This window comes from Aythya ferina, assembly GCF_964211825.1.
Source record: "Aythya ferina genome assembly, chromosome: 1".
Classification (NCBI taxonomy): domain Eukaryota; kingdom Metazoa; phylum Chordata; class Aves; order Anseriformes; family Anatidae; genus Aythya; species Aythya ferina.
The window spans coordinates 126,638,532-126,653,631 of record NC_140296.1 but is presented as its reverse complement, the minus strand read 5'-3'; the positions used below and the strand labels follow the sequence as shown (position 1 = coordinate 126,653,631).

The window sequence follows — 15,100 nt, the reverse complement described above, 5'->3', positions numbered from 1 at the left end:
GAAAAAGAAAAAAAAAGTTATGAGCAAAGCTGTACAGCCTGTAGAAACCTTTAGTAGGGGGCAAAATCAATCCATTCTCCTGTCTGACAATCACTGTGTTTCCGTAATGGGACCCCATTAGCACCTGGTGCTGGAGACATAATCCTTACTAAGCTGAAGATGTTGGTTCATAGTAAACAGCAACTCATCTCCAACCTTCCCACTACCTAACTTTCAGATGGATCACCCTCTGCAGTCCAACCTCTTCAAGCTTTATTAGGGCTAACAGTGTGGTCCCATGCTCTGGAGGTGCTCTGCCATTTCCTTCATTATGGCTGTGAGTTCTCTGTTCTACCCTGTTCCTCTTTCTCTGTATGGCTTCAGGTTCCCCTGTCACTCTTCCCAGTGCCTCCTCTGGTGATGGGCCAGCAGGAGGGCAGTGCACAGCTCTTCACCCACAGTGCCTCTTGCTCTGAGAGGTCAGAGCTCAGTGCAGCACAAACTTCGTAAAACTTCAGGCTCCTGAGGCACTCTCATCTTGAGGAATTTGGACCAGGAATAGCAGTGAGAGCTCTTTGCAAAGCATTAATTTGCAAACATCGTGTTGTATATTTGTCTGATATGGTGCATATTATTTATATAAGTAAAGGTTTTACAAAAGAGCATTTGTTTTTGTCATCATTTTGGTACCACATGGGTGTGGAAAGTAGAAATTGACACAAAGAATTCACAAGTAATTTATCCCTCATGATTTCTGCAGAGAGAAACTGGCACTATCATATTAGACTGTTTATCCTTTTCACTTGTAATTTTGAAACTCTTGACAGTGTCAACCAGCAACCAAGGTCACAAAGAGTTCAGGCAATAGGTACTTTGGAAATACTACCAAAAATCAGTGATGTAAATGCTAAGGTTATTAAAGATACTTCATCCATTGATCCTCCGCATTCTTGACTCATGATTGACCAAACTGGACACAGAAGTACTGAATCAACATACATTACAAACCAAGAGGAGAAGCAGAAGTGTGAAAAGGATTTCTGTCTTCCAGTTTCTGTTGTTGGCTCATACAATACCTTTGTCCTTCTGAATGAAATTGTTGCAGAGGTACTAGGAAAAGTAGCATTTTCTAAAGGAGCAGTTGAGACACTCTTTTTGTTTAAATTCTGTCAAAAAACTTTGGCAGAAAATACATTCCATAAATTTTAATGTTGAAGTAAGGATATTAGTGACATTACACAACAAGAGGATAAACGCAATGAGTAAATGCAAAGAAACATGTACTGCATCCCAAACTGATTCTTCTGAACTTAAGGCAGATTAAATAAGGAGTAGACTGTTTAGCTAATCCATGTAGTTTATTTATAAGAATTTAGCTCTCCTGCAATACATATATATATATTGAACTGCATTTTTTCTGTTTTTATATACTAATTCATATTACATGCTAAAAAAAATATTCCTTGAACTAGCATTATAAATTAATTCAACCTCAAATGAATTAGGTGTGTCTGCCAAGAATGACTCCCTGGAGGATGACGTTAATGTAACATTACTTTTTTCAGCCAAAGAAGTTTTTACTTGCTCTTTTGACTGTGTATATAGGGAACATTTCACTACTGCTTATACACTGTCGGGTATCACTTGTGTTTATAGCATATCCCTTATGGAGATAGTCGCTATGCTATTCTAGGTCTCTTCCTCATTGGTATTCACCCAGGAAAAAGCTATACCCTCAGGGGGATTGTGGGGATTATACCTCAGACACCATTGCCTGAGTTGTGGGAAACAGGACACATGTTTGTGATTTCTGGGAGGAGTTTTCTTTAGGAGACTGGACACCATGTAGAGCAAGGGTCTGTGTTCTTGGTTGGTCCAGCATCTCATAGTTTGCAATGAGGAGTAAGTCACAGGCTGCATCTGAGTAACTGTATGCTGCTGCCCCAAACCATGCTTTCATGAGTGTGTCCATCTCTTGTTACTCTCATCATAATAACTAAAGATAAAATTAATGCCAGAATCCTAAAGATTTCACAGCAAATCTGGCAGATTCGTGAGCTCTCACCAGGGCTGCCCTTCAGAAAACTCTCCATGACTGGATTTACAAAGTTTTGGGTGCTTTTTCCATTCCTCACAAGGCCCAGGGTGCTGCCCACATGCTGGGGACAGCTCCCTCGTCACTGAATGTTGAGCTTGTGTTTCCGTTCACACAGATACCTGAGGGACCTTTTGGCAATCAGACACTTGGGATGCATATAGACTTACAACAACTGACATTTGCTTTATCACCCAAGCAGCTGTGATGCAGAGACCACCCACTCTGTGAAAGCTCCCGCTCTGCAGAGAGATACCGGCTTGGTCTTTGATAATGTAGGAAAGAGGACAAATCGGGGATGGGATGGTTATTTGTGCAGTGCGTAAGTATGGGCATGGCTGCCATCTCCTGGTGCACGGGAGTATGTGGCACACTGTAGAAGGGTGTTGGCTCGAGGGATATTGTTTCTCTCTGCAAATGGCTGCTGTACTCAGGCTCTTAAAAAAATAAAAAAAATAAAACGTCCATTTATAAGCAGGACATTTACATCATACCCACAGCTGCACACAGCATTACTCTGGGTCAGCACACAGAGTCCTTGGACATCACTTTGCAATAATAAGAAACAGATTTCCATTAAACAATACAAAGACATGCTTCAGGCCCTTATAAATGCAAGAGGGGGTTCCAAAGCATGTCTCCCTGCTGCTTGCTCTCTGTGTCTCCTGCATGCTAGTACATGAAAACCAGGACAGAAAGGGGCTTCAGGGAGTTCAGTCCCCTGATACTTGTCCTGTCAAGGGTTTTTAGCCTAGATGTATTCATGTCCATCATTGTTCCTGAGGTCAAGTAATTTTTTCTTCCCTCCCTGGTGCTGGCCCTGCAGTATTTCTGTGGGCAAAGATGTTGTTATTTAATCACGTATGTAATAAATACTCATGGTGATAGAAATCAGATTTGGTTCACAGAATAAATGCTGAGGGGCTTGGCATGGAAGATATAATTTGTCTTGACAACTCTGGTAGGGATAAGCAAGCTTCTGAAGGGGAAGGAGAAAGTAGGTTGCTGCAAGAGCCAGAGTAGATGGGGAGAAGCCAAAGTATGGCAAGTATTTTGAAGGCTGCATTTGACTTTGAAATCTGTCATGCACTTCTGTGACTGACAAGTTTTCCTTCAGGCTTCAGGTATAGCTAAAACACCAGTGTTGTTGCTCTTATTGTCACTAATGTGGCTTTTGAAGGTCTGGAGTTAATAGTACCTGGGGAGAGGTAATCTTCCTAACAGGGGCCTGTCTCCTCACACTGGTTAAGGCAGGTGGCACCAAAGTTCCAGGGCAGGGAGGATGCTGATGTCTCCATGCTGTAACCTTGTCATTAATCACAGTTTGGAATCAGCCTACTCTATAAGCTGGAACACTGTTTTTATTAGTCCAAAGTGACAGAAGATGAGATTAGATCAGATGTCATTTGTGTTTATATCTATCAGTGTGGTAGACCCAGCCCTAGGCCCTAACATGACAATAAGAGCAGAGCAGTGATACAGTGGGTAACTCCAATAGTTGTTTCTAATTGGACCAGAGAAAGTTTGTCCTCCTGCCTTTAGTGGGAAAGGCAGCACATTTTATAAAGAACTATGCACTCTGGCTAATTAATTTAATATATATATACTTTAAAAAAAAAATTAAAAAGGCTATTCACTGCTGTTAGTCCAGGCACTTCTGTGCATCTGAATGACATGGTAATACCCAGAGGTGACACCAGCAGTGGCAGAACTGTGACAACAGCTGACACTAACAGTGTCAGAACATCCATCACATGGATGGGAAAGTCAGAGAACTCTGCCTCGTTGCACCCTGGTGCTGAGCTGTAGCAAGAGACAACCCCCAGCCAACTGTGTTTCAGGGAGGCTGAGGTGCCAGCCCATGACAATATTTATTTTGAAGTCCAGGTTCCACTTGCAGCATGTCACCATCTCTCACACTATCCTGTTCATCATTTCTGCTTCCATCATGTCTTGCTCCCTTAGCAATAGTCCTACTTATTATGGGACCATCACCACTGAGAAGTTCTTGCCTAATGAACTAGGTCATGTCTCTGGCCCACCCCTCTGACTACTTGTAGTGGTGCAGGGCTGCAGGGCCCTGTAACATTCCAGCTGGATTTGTTACAGCCTCCATAAAGTGCTGTCTCTGCTCCAAGATCTCTCTTGGCTCCAAGATCCCTCTTCATTTCTTCTCTGAGCTCAGCAGTGTAGCCGCTTACACTTCAGAATGGGCTATTGAATAGTCAGAAACCACATTTGGCCTAGGAGGATTTGAAAAGAGCTGAAGCCTGGGACTGCGTCGGGCTAGAAGTATTTCATCTTCTTACTTTGTTCTTCCCTAGGATTTCACTTTCAGGAACCTTTGTTGCTGGACTTCTCTTTTGGGACTTCTCCTAGCAAGACTAGATTAGACTCTGTGAGAAGGAGGGACAAATAAGCAGTTGGGCAGAAAAACAGATAATTAGAGGGGACAACAGATGAAAGCATATTTTTAAGGGAGTGATAGTCAGAGAGGCAAAAATTCCTCTATAGAGAGCTGGAAAGGGACATTAAGTAGGATATCCCTAAACAGGCACACACTGCTCCCTAAAAACGTCCAAGTTTTTACTAATGGACAAAAACTAATGGACACTAGCTAGTATTGCTCTGAGGCATCATGGTGGAATAAGAGAGGGCCCTCTCTTATTATTATATTATTATAAGAGAATATTATTATATTATATTATTATATAATATAATTATATTATATTATTATAAGAGAGGAATAAGACAGCTTCCAGGGTGTGTGTCCAGAACTCATCATGTTGCATAGCCATCTCATATTCTTGCTAGTGCTGACCTACTATTATTAACACCCAAGACATTCTTCACTGTCCTGGTTAGAGTTAATTCACTGGCTGGGATAGAGTTAATTCTCTTCACTTTTAGTTTGTTATTTTTGTTTCTCACTTCGCTAGCTCGTTAGCAATAGGTAATAAATTTATCTAATCTTCTTACTCTGAGTTTGTTTTGCCCATCATGATAGTAGTTAAGTGATCTCTCCATCCTTATCTCAACCCTTGAGCTCTTTTCATCCTATTTTTCTCCCCCTTTCACTTTGAGGAGGGGGAGCGAGAGAGCAGCTGTGGTGGAGCTCGGCTACCAAGCTGAGTAAAACCACACCCTGTTGCTGTTACAGGATTAAGATCAACTTTGGGCTGATATATGCCTTACTGGACTACAGGGTATGCAGAATGATGTGATTGAAGGGAAAACACAGCAACATAAGCAGTCCAGGAGGTTACTAGAATGCATCGATGATACCTTTCTCATCCAAGTAATAGAGAAGCCAACAAAGAGAGGCGTTCTGCTGGGCCTCATATTCACCAGGAATTAAGACCTTGTTGGTAATATGAAGGTCAAAGGCAGCCTTGGCTGCAGTAACCATGAGATGCTGAAATTCAGGATCCTGAGGCCAGAGAAGAGGGTAAAAAGCAAGCTCATAACCCTGGTCTTCAGGAGAGCAGATGTCAGCCTCTTCAAATATCTGCTTGGAAAAGTCCCATGTGATAAGATTCTGGAAGGAAGAGGAGCCCAAGAAAGCTGGTTAATTATTCAAGGATCACCTCCTTCCAGATCAAGAACAGTGCATCACAGCAAATGGGAAGTCAGGCAAAAATGCCAGGAGGCCTGCACGGATGAACAAGTTGTTCCTGGCCAAACTCAAACACAAAAAGGAAGCATGCAGAGGTTGGAAGCAAGGACAGGCAACCCGGGAGGAATAGAGAAACATTATCTAGTCATCCAAGGAAGGATTTTGAAAACTAGAGCCCAAATGGATCTTATTAATGTATATAAATACCTGAAGGGAAAGTGCAAAGAAGATGGATCCTGGCTTTATTCAATGCTGGTCAGCGACAGGACAAGAAGCAATAGGCACAAACTTATACAAAGAAAGTTCCCTCCGAACATTAAGAAAAACTTTTTTTTTTTTTTTTACTAGGAGTGTGACGGAGCACAGATGCAGGTTGCCCATAAAGGCTGTGGAGTCTCCCTGGAGACATTCAAAAGCCACCTGGATGTGGCCCTGGGAGGCTGGCTGTTGGTGCACCTGCTTGAACAAAGGGTTGGACCAGATGACCTCCAGAGATCCCATCTGAATTCAGCCTTCCTGTGATACCATGATTCAGTGACATAGCCCTTGCTTCTGGACCATCTAATCCCCTTCACTTAGAGCTGCTTACAAAAGACCCCTGGTCTCTTTCTTGGGTCTTTGCAAACTAATTCTCTACCATCAACCTGTCTTCTCATCTTAATTCAAATTCAGGTCTCATTTAATCTCCAGGCAACATCATCATCCTTCTCCAAGGATTTAGGGCATTCAGTCTGCCTTCTTTCTCCAGAGAACTGGGGTTATAAGTACACTGATCTCCAACCTTTTCTACGTCAAAGTCTGACTGCATATTTATTCTGAGGTACCAAAAAATAATGACACCTGCCAGCATTTTTAGATTGTCACGTGAACAGGCAATGTGTATGGAATTTCTATACTGCTGTGGGTAAAGCCCTCTCTGTTCAAAAGCCCTCCCTAAGCTGTGAGCAGGACTTTCATGATGTTTCGGTAATTATGGCAAGAGATATGGATGAGTCTTCATTTAGGTGCTGCAGATTTTCTTAAAACTTGTTAATGAAGGGGTTCCATTTTGTGCTGGCCATGCATGCTATATGTTGTGTAGTTTTATGCCATCGAACCTTCTAGATTCTTGGATGGGGCTCAGCTAACATCTGTAGCATAATGAAGGTATATATGATGATGAGTCTCAAAGTTAGTTGCCATATGCCGCAACAGCTCAGTAAATTACAAGTTTTGTTGATGAGTTGTTATGGACTTCAGTATACTCAAATACATAATGATTAACTGATCTGATTTCTCCCAAAGGAAATGGCTAACACCAGAATGGCCAGAAGGCGTATGATATCCCCCCTGAGGACCCGGACGGGGGGAAGAAAACTTCAGCTCCGCTGTGCATCACTTGGAGTAACTTTATTTTGTTAGTGTACGAGATACTCATCAGCCAGCTGTGCTCAATTTCAGATTTGCCCTCAGATAATAGAGTCTGGAAATCCCCCTTCAGCCTGTAATTTTTCTGGTTCTCTTAACTGTCTGCTAGATATCTAGAGACCTTGGCAGGGATAAAAGACGTCATTAATCAAGTAGAGGAAAGAGGCATGGCTCCCCACAGCCCTTGCCTTATGCTTCAGATAATCATTTGTGCCTGTCAGCTTGCAGGCCCAAGTGGTAGCACATTCCCTAGTAGCCTAGTGGGACAACACGAATCAATTGCTTGAAGGCACTGGAACTGGGTCTCCCAGCATGGACTGGGAGACTGGAAAGACTCAGATGTCTTTCATTATTTCCAGTGCAAACTGCAAACTACAAACTACAGAAATGCCTAACACGCCTGCATCTTCTTTTTGTCTCCTGCCCTTAGAGATAGCTTAGATCTTTCTATATCTCCTACCTCACCATTCCACTCCGTGCTTTCTTTTGGAAAGTCAGAGACTTTTTACATGTTCTCCCAGTTTGCAATGAACACTTAGGACTCCAGAATGTGAAAGAATGTGTGAACAGGAGCTGAATGAGAAAGACAAAATTTCTTGAGTTGACATTTTCCATTTATTCTGTTGTTTCTACATAGGGAGAATAAATACATAAATAAATATATATATATATATATATAATCCTTTGTAATATAATTGTATTATATTGTAATAAAAGCAGTAATATAATCATAATATAAGAAAAATTGTAATGTTATATCATGAGGTATTTTCTGAAATTTACACACACAGTCATGGAAGTGACCTTCATAAGAAATTCTCAAAAACAATGCTCTGCTCTGATTAAATCTACAGAACAAATGATCATGAAAAAAACATTATTTGCTGGCCTCTCAAGATAGTATTCATAGAATCTGACTGCAGAATCAGCAGACCTGAAAGACTTCATCCTGGGGTATGATTCCCATCCACACTGGACTCTAAAGATGCAGAGCACTGTAACCTTGTTGCCTGGCCGCATCATCTGAACTTCCCAATAATTTCTCATCCACAGGAAACGCTCCTTCTGCTGTGTCCAATATTTAGCAATATTTAGCAATGCCCAGCCTTCTGGGTGTAAAGGCCTTTTATAGTGACAGTATGAAACTTCATCATTCAAAACTGTAGTAAGACTGCCAAGAATCGGTTTTTCCAGTGTTGTAGGTAGTGCTGTGGTGCACAAAGTGAACTTGTAAGCATGCTGCTGGTGTTAGTATTCAAGGTTTAACACTGGAGGAAGCCCCTAAAAGAGGACAGAAATGTGAATATTAACAGCTAGATGCCAAAAGCTTTAGTCTCTTCAACATGATATGGAGTTTGAAAATACAGCATCAGTTCCAAGAGTTCACTCTGATCCACCATCACAATGTCAGAGAATCTACCTTGGGACACAGCTTTCCATACAACAGGATAACACCCCAGAATTTATGTGCAGTATAAACCCCTCCTAAAAAGGCCTCCTACTCAGAAAAAGAAGCATTTAGAAGGTAACAGATTGCTTAGCTGAAACCAAGGGAAGTGGGGGCAGATCCAGTAGAAAAACAGAATTATTTGGCTTAGAAAGGTCCCCTAGAGGTCCCCTAACTCCAAGTCAGGCAGCTGAGAACCTTTCCCAGGAAAGTTGTCAGTGTCTCGGTGGATGAATATCTGACATCCTCTCTCGGCACCTGTTACCAGTACAGTACCACTGTCACCAGGAGGCTTTTTCCTTCTGTCTGGTTGGAATTTCCCTTGCTGAAGCTCACACCTGTTGCCTCATTTTCCATCTGTGAAGATTTAAGGAGAGTCTGACTCTGTCGTTTTTGCCTTTATATAGTGGAAAACTGCAATAAGATCCCATTTAACCTTCTTGAGGTGGAACAAAAACATTTCCTTGTAGATATATTCTAGGAAATAAATATTGTATATTTATAAATACATATATATAAATGCACTCTCCTTGTAGGGCGAGTGCTTCAGTCCCCTGGCTTTTACAGTGATGATACTCCTCTGAACCCTCTCTGGTTTCTAAGTGCTCTTGTTAGGAAGCCCAGAACTTGACACAAGAGAGCATGTCAGGAGCATGTCTGGAACTCACTCTCCTCATTACACCTCTGTGCTCAGGTAGTTTTTCTCTGCCCCAAGGATAGCGTGAGCTGGCAATGGTCAATGAGACATACCTGAACTGTCAGCACAGTTAGTATAATGTGGCTTGGCGTTCACAAGCACTGACCATATACAACTTCCTGTTCTTTCTGTAGGGAGTTGCTGGTTAGTCAGAGTTACTGGTAATGGATCCCATTCACCTTGATTTCATGGCTAGCTTGAGTTTGTCTGAATGAGCAAAGCAGCTGAGCAAGTGCTTTACTTTTAGCTTAAGTATCCTAGTGCAAGCTTCCCAGCCAGCAGGGCTCCTCAGTAACAAGCATGGTAGCCAGGGGCGCAGGGAGAGCCAGGTCATTCATTAGCTGGTTCTTTGAAACTAAGACCTGAGACCTGAAGGCCATATTCAGCTTGTACAGCTGCCTAGAGAACTGCTGAATCTGCTGTTTTTTCCAGTTACTCACAGGGATGTAGCAGACAGCTCTGTTCATATCTCTGGTAAGCAACATACTATGCGTTTAACTGTGTATGATCTGCTAAACTATTTAATCTCAGGCATTAGGAGACTGAGGAAAGCTCAAAGCCAAAGGAAAGTATCTCCTAAACAGTTACATTGCATTAACTACTTTGTTAGGTTAGCTGACTGACTGGACAATGCCATTGACAGCATCCCCTGTTACCTGAACTTCTTAGTCATACAGTTAGAATTGAGAAGGATGGATCCTGAGATATTCAGTGACCCATGTAAATTTTGGGGTGGATGAAACTGAAATGGAGTCCAATGTTTAACTTTTTCTTGTTCAGAAATAAAAAATACATTTATAGCAACTTATAAACAGGTTAATTTTCCTCCTCCTACACTTCAAGTCCCTGTCTGTATTATGCAGTTCTGTGCATCTCTTCCTCTGTCTTTTGCTGTCCATTCAGTTACCCCCATTTTACATACAGGGAACAGTTCATACAAGAACTAGCTTGTCCCATAAAGGATGACTGGATATCTCCAGTCCTGCTCTTCTCTCCTGTTCAGTTGACCAGTTACTCTTTCTTGTGCAGTGGGATATCAGACTGTGCAAACAACTTCTGTAGTTATGAAACAGCTAGTAGGGAATGCAGATTGCAGTCATATGATAATCTTATATGTAAGCTCTGAACGTGAATCCACATAGCTGGGCTTTTGAACACACTCACAACTTCATTGAAATCAGTAGACTTATCCTGAGGGACTAGAAGAGTGTACTTGAATCATGTTTACACAGATGAATGAGCTTTTAGTATCAAGTAGATCCAGTAAGCTGCAAGAGAACATATTCTAATTGATCCATGTAAAAAGTTGAAATAATTTACCCTTTCCTTAGTATCAAACTGTGAGTGTTTCTAACTCCCTTCTCTATTCCTGGCCATAAACAAAGGCACAATGTATCAGCAAAGTCCTTGGCAATCTCTTGCCACTTGGCCTTTTTTTACGCAGCAGCAAATCCATGCCAATTTTTCCTACTATAGTTTCTGCTAACACCATTGCCAGGGTTCTGCAAAGTTCATTTGTCTAGGACTTTGCATTATTTTAGCTCTCAGCCTTTTCTTTAAAGTGGCTACTAACCAAAATGATACGGTGTAGCTCTATGCAGTTCAGAAGGATGTGCAGAATGAAATTCCAGGGCCAATAATCTTCTTCTCCATGTTGGTATGCAACAAATCTTTTCCAGCTGGAACTGTAATCTGAGAAAAGAAATATACAGTCACTCCTGTTGAAAGACATGCTGTCCTGGTTTTGGCTAGGATAGAGTTAATTTTCCTCCTAGTAGCTGGTAGGGTGCTCTGTTTTGGATTAGGATGAGAAGAGTGCAGATAACACACTAATGTTTTAATTGTTGCAGAGCAGTGCTTACACCAAGCCAAGGACATTTCAGCTTCTCTCTCTGTCCTGACAGTGGGCAGGCTGGGGGTGCAGCAGGAGCTGGGAGGGGACAGACCCAGGACCACTGACCCAAACTGGCCAAAGGGGTATTCCGTACCATATGGGGTCATGCTAAACAATATATAGGGGTGGCTAGCCGGGGTGGGGGGGCCGGCTGCTTGGGGTTAGGTTGGGCATCGGTCAGTGGGTGATGAGCAACTGCATCGTGCATCACTTGTTTCATACACATTATTAATAGTAGTACTATTATTATTATCATTATTATTATTATTTTCCTTTCCTTTCTTCTCCGTCCTGATAAACTGTTTTTATATCAACCCACAGGCTTTCATTTCTTTCTGGCTCTCTCCCCCATCCCAGAGAGGGAGGGGGGAAGGGTGAGCGAACAGCTGTGTGGTGTTTAGCTGCCAGCCAGTCTTTCCAGCCTAGTTCTTTCTTCAGAAATATCAGTGAGTCAATCTTTTCTCAGTAAGACAACGGTAAAGGACAAGGGAAAGATATTTATCTGAAGGTATTCATGCAAGGGCCCAACAATGACCTGCAACTACACAAATAAGTTAGTGGAAAGGGGAACCAAAACTATACAAATAGCAACATGTCCAAAAAGGGGAATTACCAGACAGAAATCACTAAAGTGGCTTAGGCAACCCATACCACAGATACCACATGAGGGCATAAGGCCAGAGAACCTCGGCCAGGAGAGAAAGAATCTGTGAAAGACAGGCTGCAGGGAACAACTGCAAAGGAAAGTGGCATGTGCAATCTGGATTTTTCAGGCACACCTTTTGGCAACCTGGATCTTGATCACAGAAGATTCAGATAATAAACTTATTGCTTCATTCATGAGTCTGTCTGACTTATCTTTATGGTCAGGGAAAACCTGATGTGAACGCCCTAACATTTATCAAGATTAACGGTTTCCTATTTATCTTAGTGTTGACAGGATAGCCAGAGCTTCTTTCAGTGCTCTGGTGGCATAATCCCAGGGACAGGTTCCCAAAGATAAACAACGTCCTTAAAGTTTATGTTTGACTTGGTAGGTTTTGTAGCTGCACACTACAGTAATAACTATCCAGACATGTATGTGGAATTCATCTTTTCAAATGTACTTTCCTTTCTGTGAGCTACTTGTCTAGACATTTTTTTTTTATCAAACATCAAGAGTCAAGCAAGATATACAAAAAACACAGGTGCAAAAGACACATTTGTAGTATGTGATGCATAATCTGAGTCTCCTTTAGATGGGTCTCCTTCTCTTCTCCAGCTATCAAGAGAATCTCTTTACTAGGTGCAGTTAGTAAACTGGTGTGCATATATATGCTAAGACAGACAGGAAAGATATTCCTGCAAGGGTTTCACACTGTATATAATGAAGATATGGATGGCTAGAGAATGACATAACTTTCCAGTTCATGTTTGGCAAGAGGAAATGACCATGCTGGTCCTACAGCTGTTTGGGATTGGGAAAGAAATAAGGCAGAAGAAAGCAGTATATGGGCACTCACCAGTCGTTCCCAATACCAGTCATCCACACTACTACAAAGTACAACTGCTGGTAGTGGATATAATCCCATAGGTTTTGGTCTACACCCAGACAAAGATGAAGAGTAGTTGGGTTACCTGCAGGACTCATAATACGTATGATGACTCCTTTCTCTGTCAGGTTCCTGAGACCTTGCCGGTTACGAATATCCAGATGTTTGAAAATCTTGGCTGCGAATATTTTCAGGGTTACATTGGGGTGTATCCTCAGGAACTCCAGAATTCTTTTGGAGCACTTCCCACAGGGGGTAGTAGATAAGACCCAGGTGATAGAGCAGGAAGCTGATGACAAGGGCTTGAAGCAATTTTCCAAGAAGTTGACTTCAGCGTGTTGGGTAGGATTGTTTGAGCACCAACCCCTCCAGACAGTACCTCTGCGCCATTTGATCGCATACATCAAGTACACGACCTTTGGGTGTTGGGAAGGCAAATAGTTTGATTTGAAGTCATCTGGCTGCATCTTCCACCTGAAATAAAAGTATCAGCAGTGCCTCTATGACCCCAATATTTCAGTGATGTTTGGTCACACTGTGCACTGCCCACTCTGTGTAGCATCAGCCAATGCTTATTCCCATTCTCAGCCTTTTCTATCACAAAGGAGTAGCTTGAAAAATGCTACAATCTAGTGATCTAAATCTGGAATGAGATGAAGACCCCAGAATGATTCCCCTAGAGTGATTCTGGTGAAAAACCCACAGCACTGAGAAAGGTGAAACACCTCCTTTAGAGATGTTGGCAGGGTGAGCCATGACTGGCCAACATCATGCTGAGATCAACACTGTTCAAAGCAGTGAGACAACTGAAAACGAAGATGAGGGAAAGGAACAATGAGAAGAAAACAAGTTGCAAGGCTTCTTAGTCTTGTCTGTCTCTGGAAAATTCCATGAGCCCAGGCAGCCTGATAAGATAGAACAATATGTCTTACCTTTGGTTGTTCTGTCTGAGTGCACGACCTATGCAGAAAAGATTTGTAAATCATCTTTTGACAGCAGTTCAGAAAATGAAATCTCCTCTACACCTCCTGTCTCTTTTATATAAAAGGGCTTAATAAGTAATACCTGTACACCCATTCTGGGATCCAGGAGTGGTGGATTTCTTCTTGGGAGCTAACCTTGGTCATTTAAACTATTCTGTATGTGAAACTTTGCACGCTTTAACACATGATTGTATACTGTGATATCAACCATTTTTAACTTCAGTGATATCATCAGTATTGCATATGCTTTTGTCTGACAAATCAAAGAGTAGAATCAGATCTCTTCTCACTTTCTATTTTCCAAATCAGTTCTGCTAGGTAAAACATGAACTAGTTTCCCATTGGTACTCATGACAATCTCTTTTCTTAGTATGAGACTTTTTCAAAAGCTGGAAAATACCAGTGCCAAGAAAAAAACTGCAGAAAGGCAGGTGATTTCCAATACCTATGGGGTAGTACCACCAACCTATCTGTTCATATATACATTTTGACTTTCATGGCAGCAAAGAAGTTTGACCCCATGAATCACTCAGCCCTTCCCAGATTAGGGTTTCTTCTGCAAAAGCCCATCCATGCCAAACTTAAGAATTTCAGAACCTTCATTTTACTGGAGGAAAGAGAGTTCATTTACTTTCAAATAAGATATGAAAGGCACTTTTCCATATACCTTAGCTCTTTGAGATGGGGAATTATGAAACACATGCATTCAAATTACATTTCAGCATGAATCTGATAGTGTTCTTCATTAACAGAGACCTGGTCAGCTCCTTACACAGCCTAGTGGCACCAATTCTTTAAAAGGCATTTTCTAGGTGGTTCTTGCGTTGGAAACAAGACAGGTGAAAAAAATAATAAAATAAAATAAAATAAAATAAAATAAAATAAAATAAAATAAAATAAAATAAAATAAAATAAAATAAAATAAAATAAAATAAAATAAAATAAAATAAAATAAAATAAAATAAAATAAATAATTTGTTCCATTAATAATTGCCTTTGGGATGTCTTTGCACACTGAGAGGTCTTTGGGGATTCAAATTCTTCTTGTCTAACACAGATCAGGGTTAACACAATGAGACGTTGGTATTTTGAAGCTCAACCTAAGACTCAAGACAGAGTAACACATTGAAAAAGGTCGCACAAGAAGATCCACAAGTGTCTCCTTTGCCAACACACACAGTTTTCTGTACTCACCAGTACCTTAGATACAACTAAAGTAAGCATCTACACTGAATATGTAGAAATAGGCCCACTTTACACATAGGTGTACTTACCTCTATCGCTAACAGCTGCCATTGATATTTCTGTATCTGTCTATAGTCTCTTGGGCGACGGATATCCTTTTATTAGTCTCGTGTTTATTTCAGTTTCTATTCTTGCAGATTGGACTTTGGATGTCTGCAACGTCACTTAGCTGAATGTTTCCTCATAGTGACTTGCTCTGACGTGA

At 41.4% G+C, this 15,100-nt stretch overlaps 1 protein-coding gene across 1 annotated transcript; it reads right to left on the bottom strand.

Moving 5' to 3' along the window:
* Positions 1-7,819: 7,819 nt before the first annotated feature.
* Positions 7,820-14,975, bottom strand: APOBEC1 (apolipoprotein B mRNA editing enzyme catalytic subunit 1). The gene is made up of 5 exons (XM_084506900.1): positions 14,925-14,975; positions 13,600-13,627; positions 12,753-13,141; positions 10,815-10,933; positions 7,820-8,378 (listed from the first exon to the last, which is right to left on the bottom strand). Exons 1-5 carry the CDS (start codon positions 14,944-14,946, stop codon positions 8,346-8,348), a joined length of 591 nt encoding a protein of 196 aa, XP_084363026.1. The 5' UTR covers positions 14,947-14,975; the 3' UTR covers positions 7,820-8,345.
* Between the last annotated feature and the right edge of the window lie 125 nt (positions 14,976-15,100).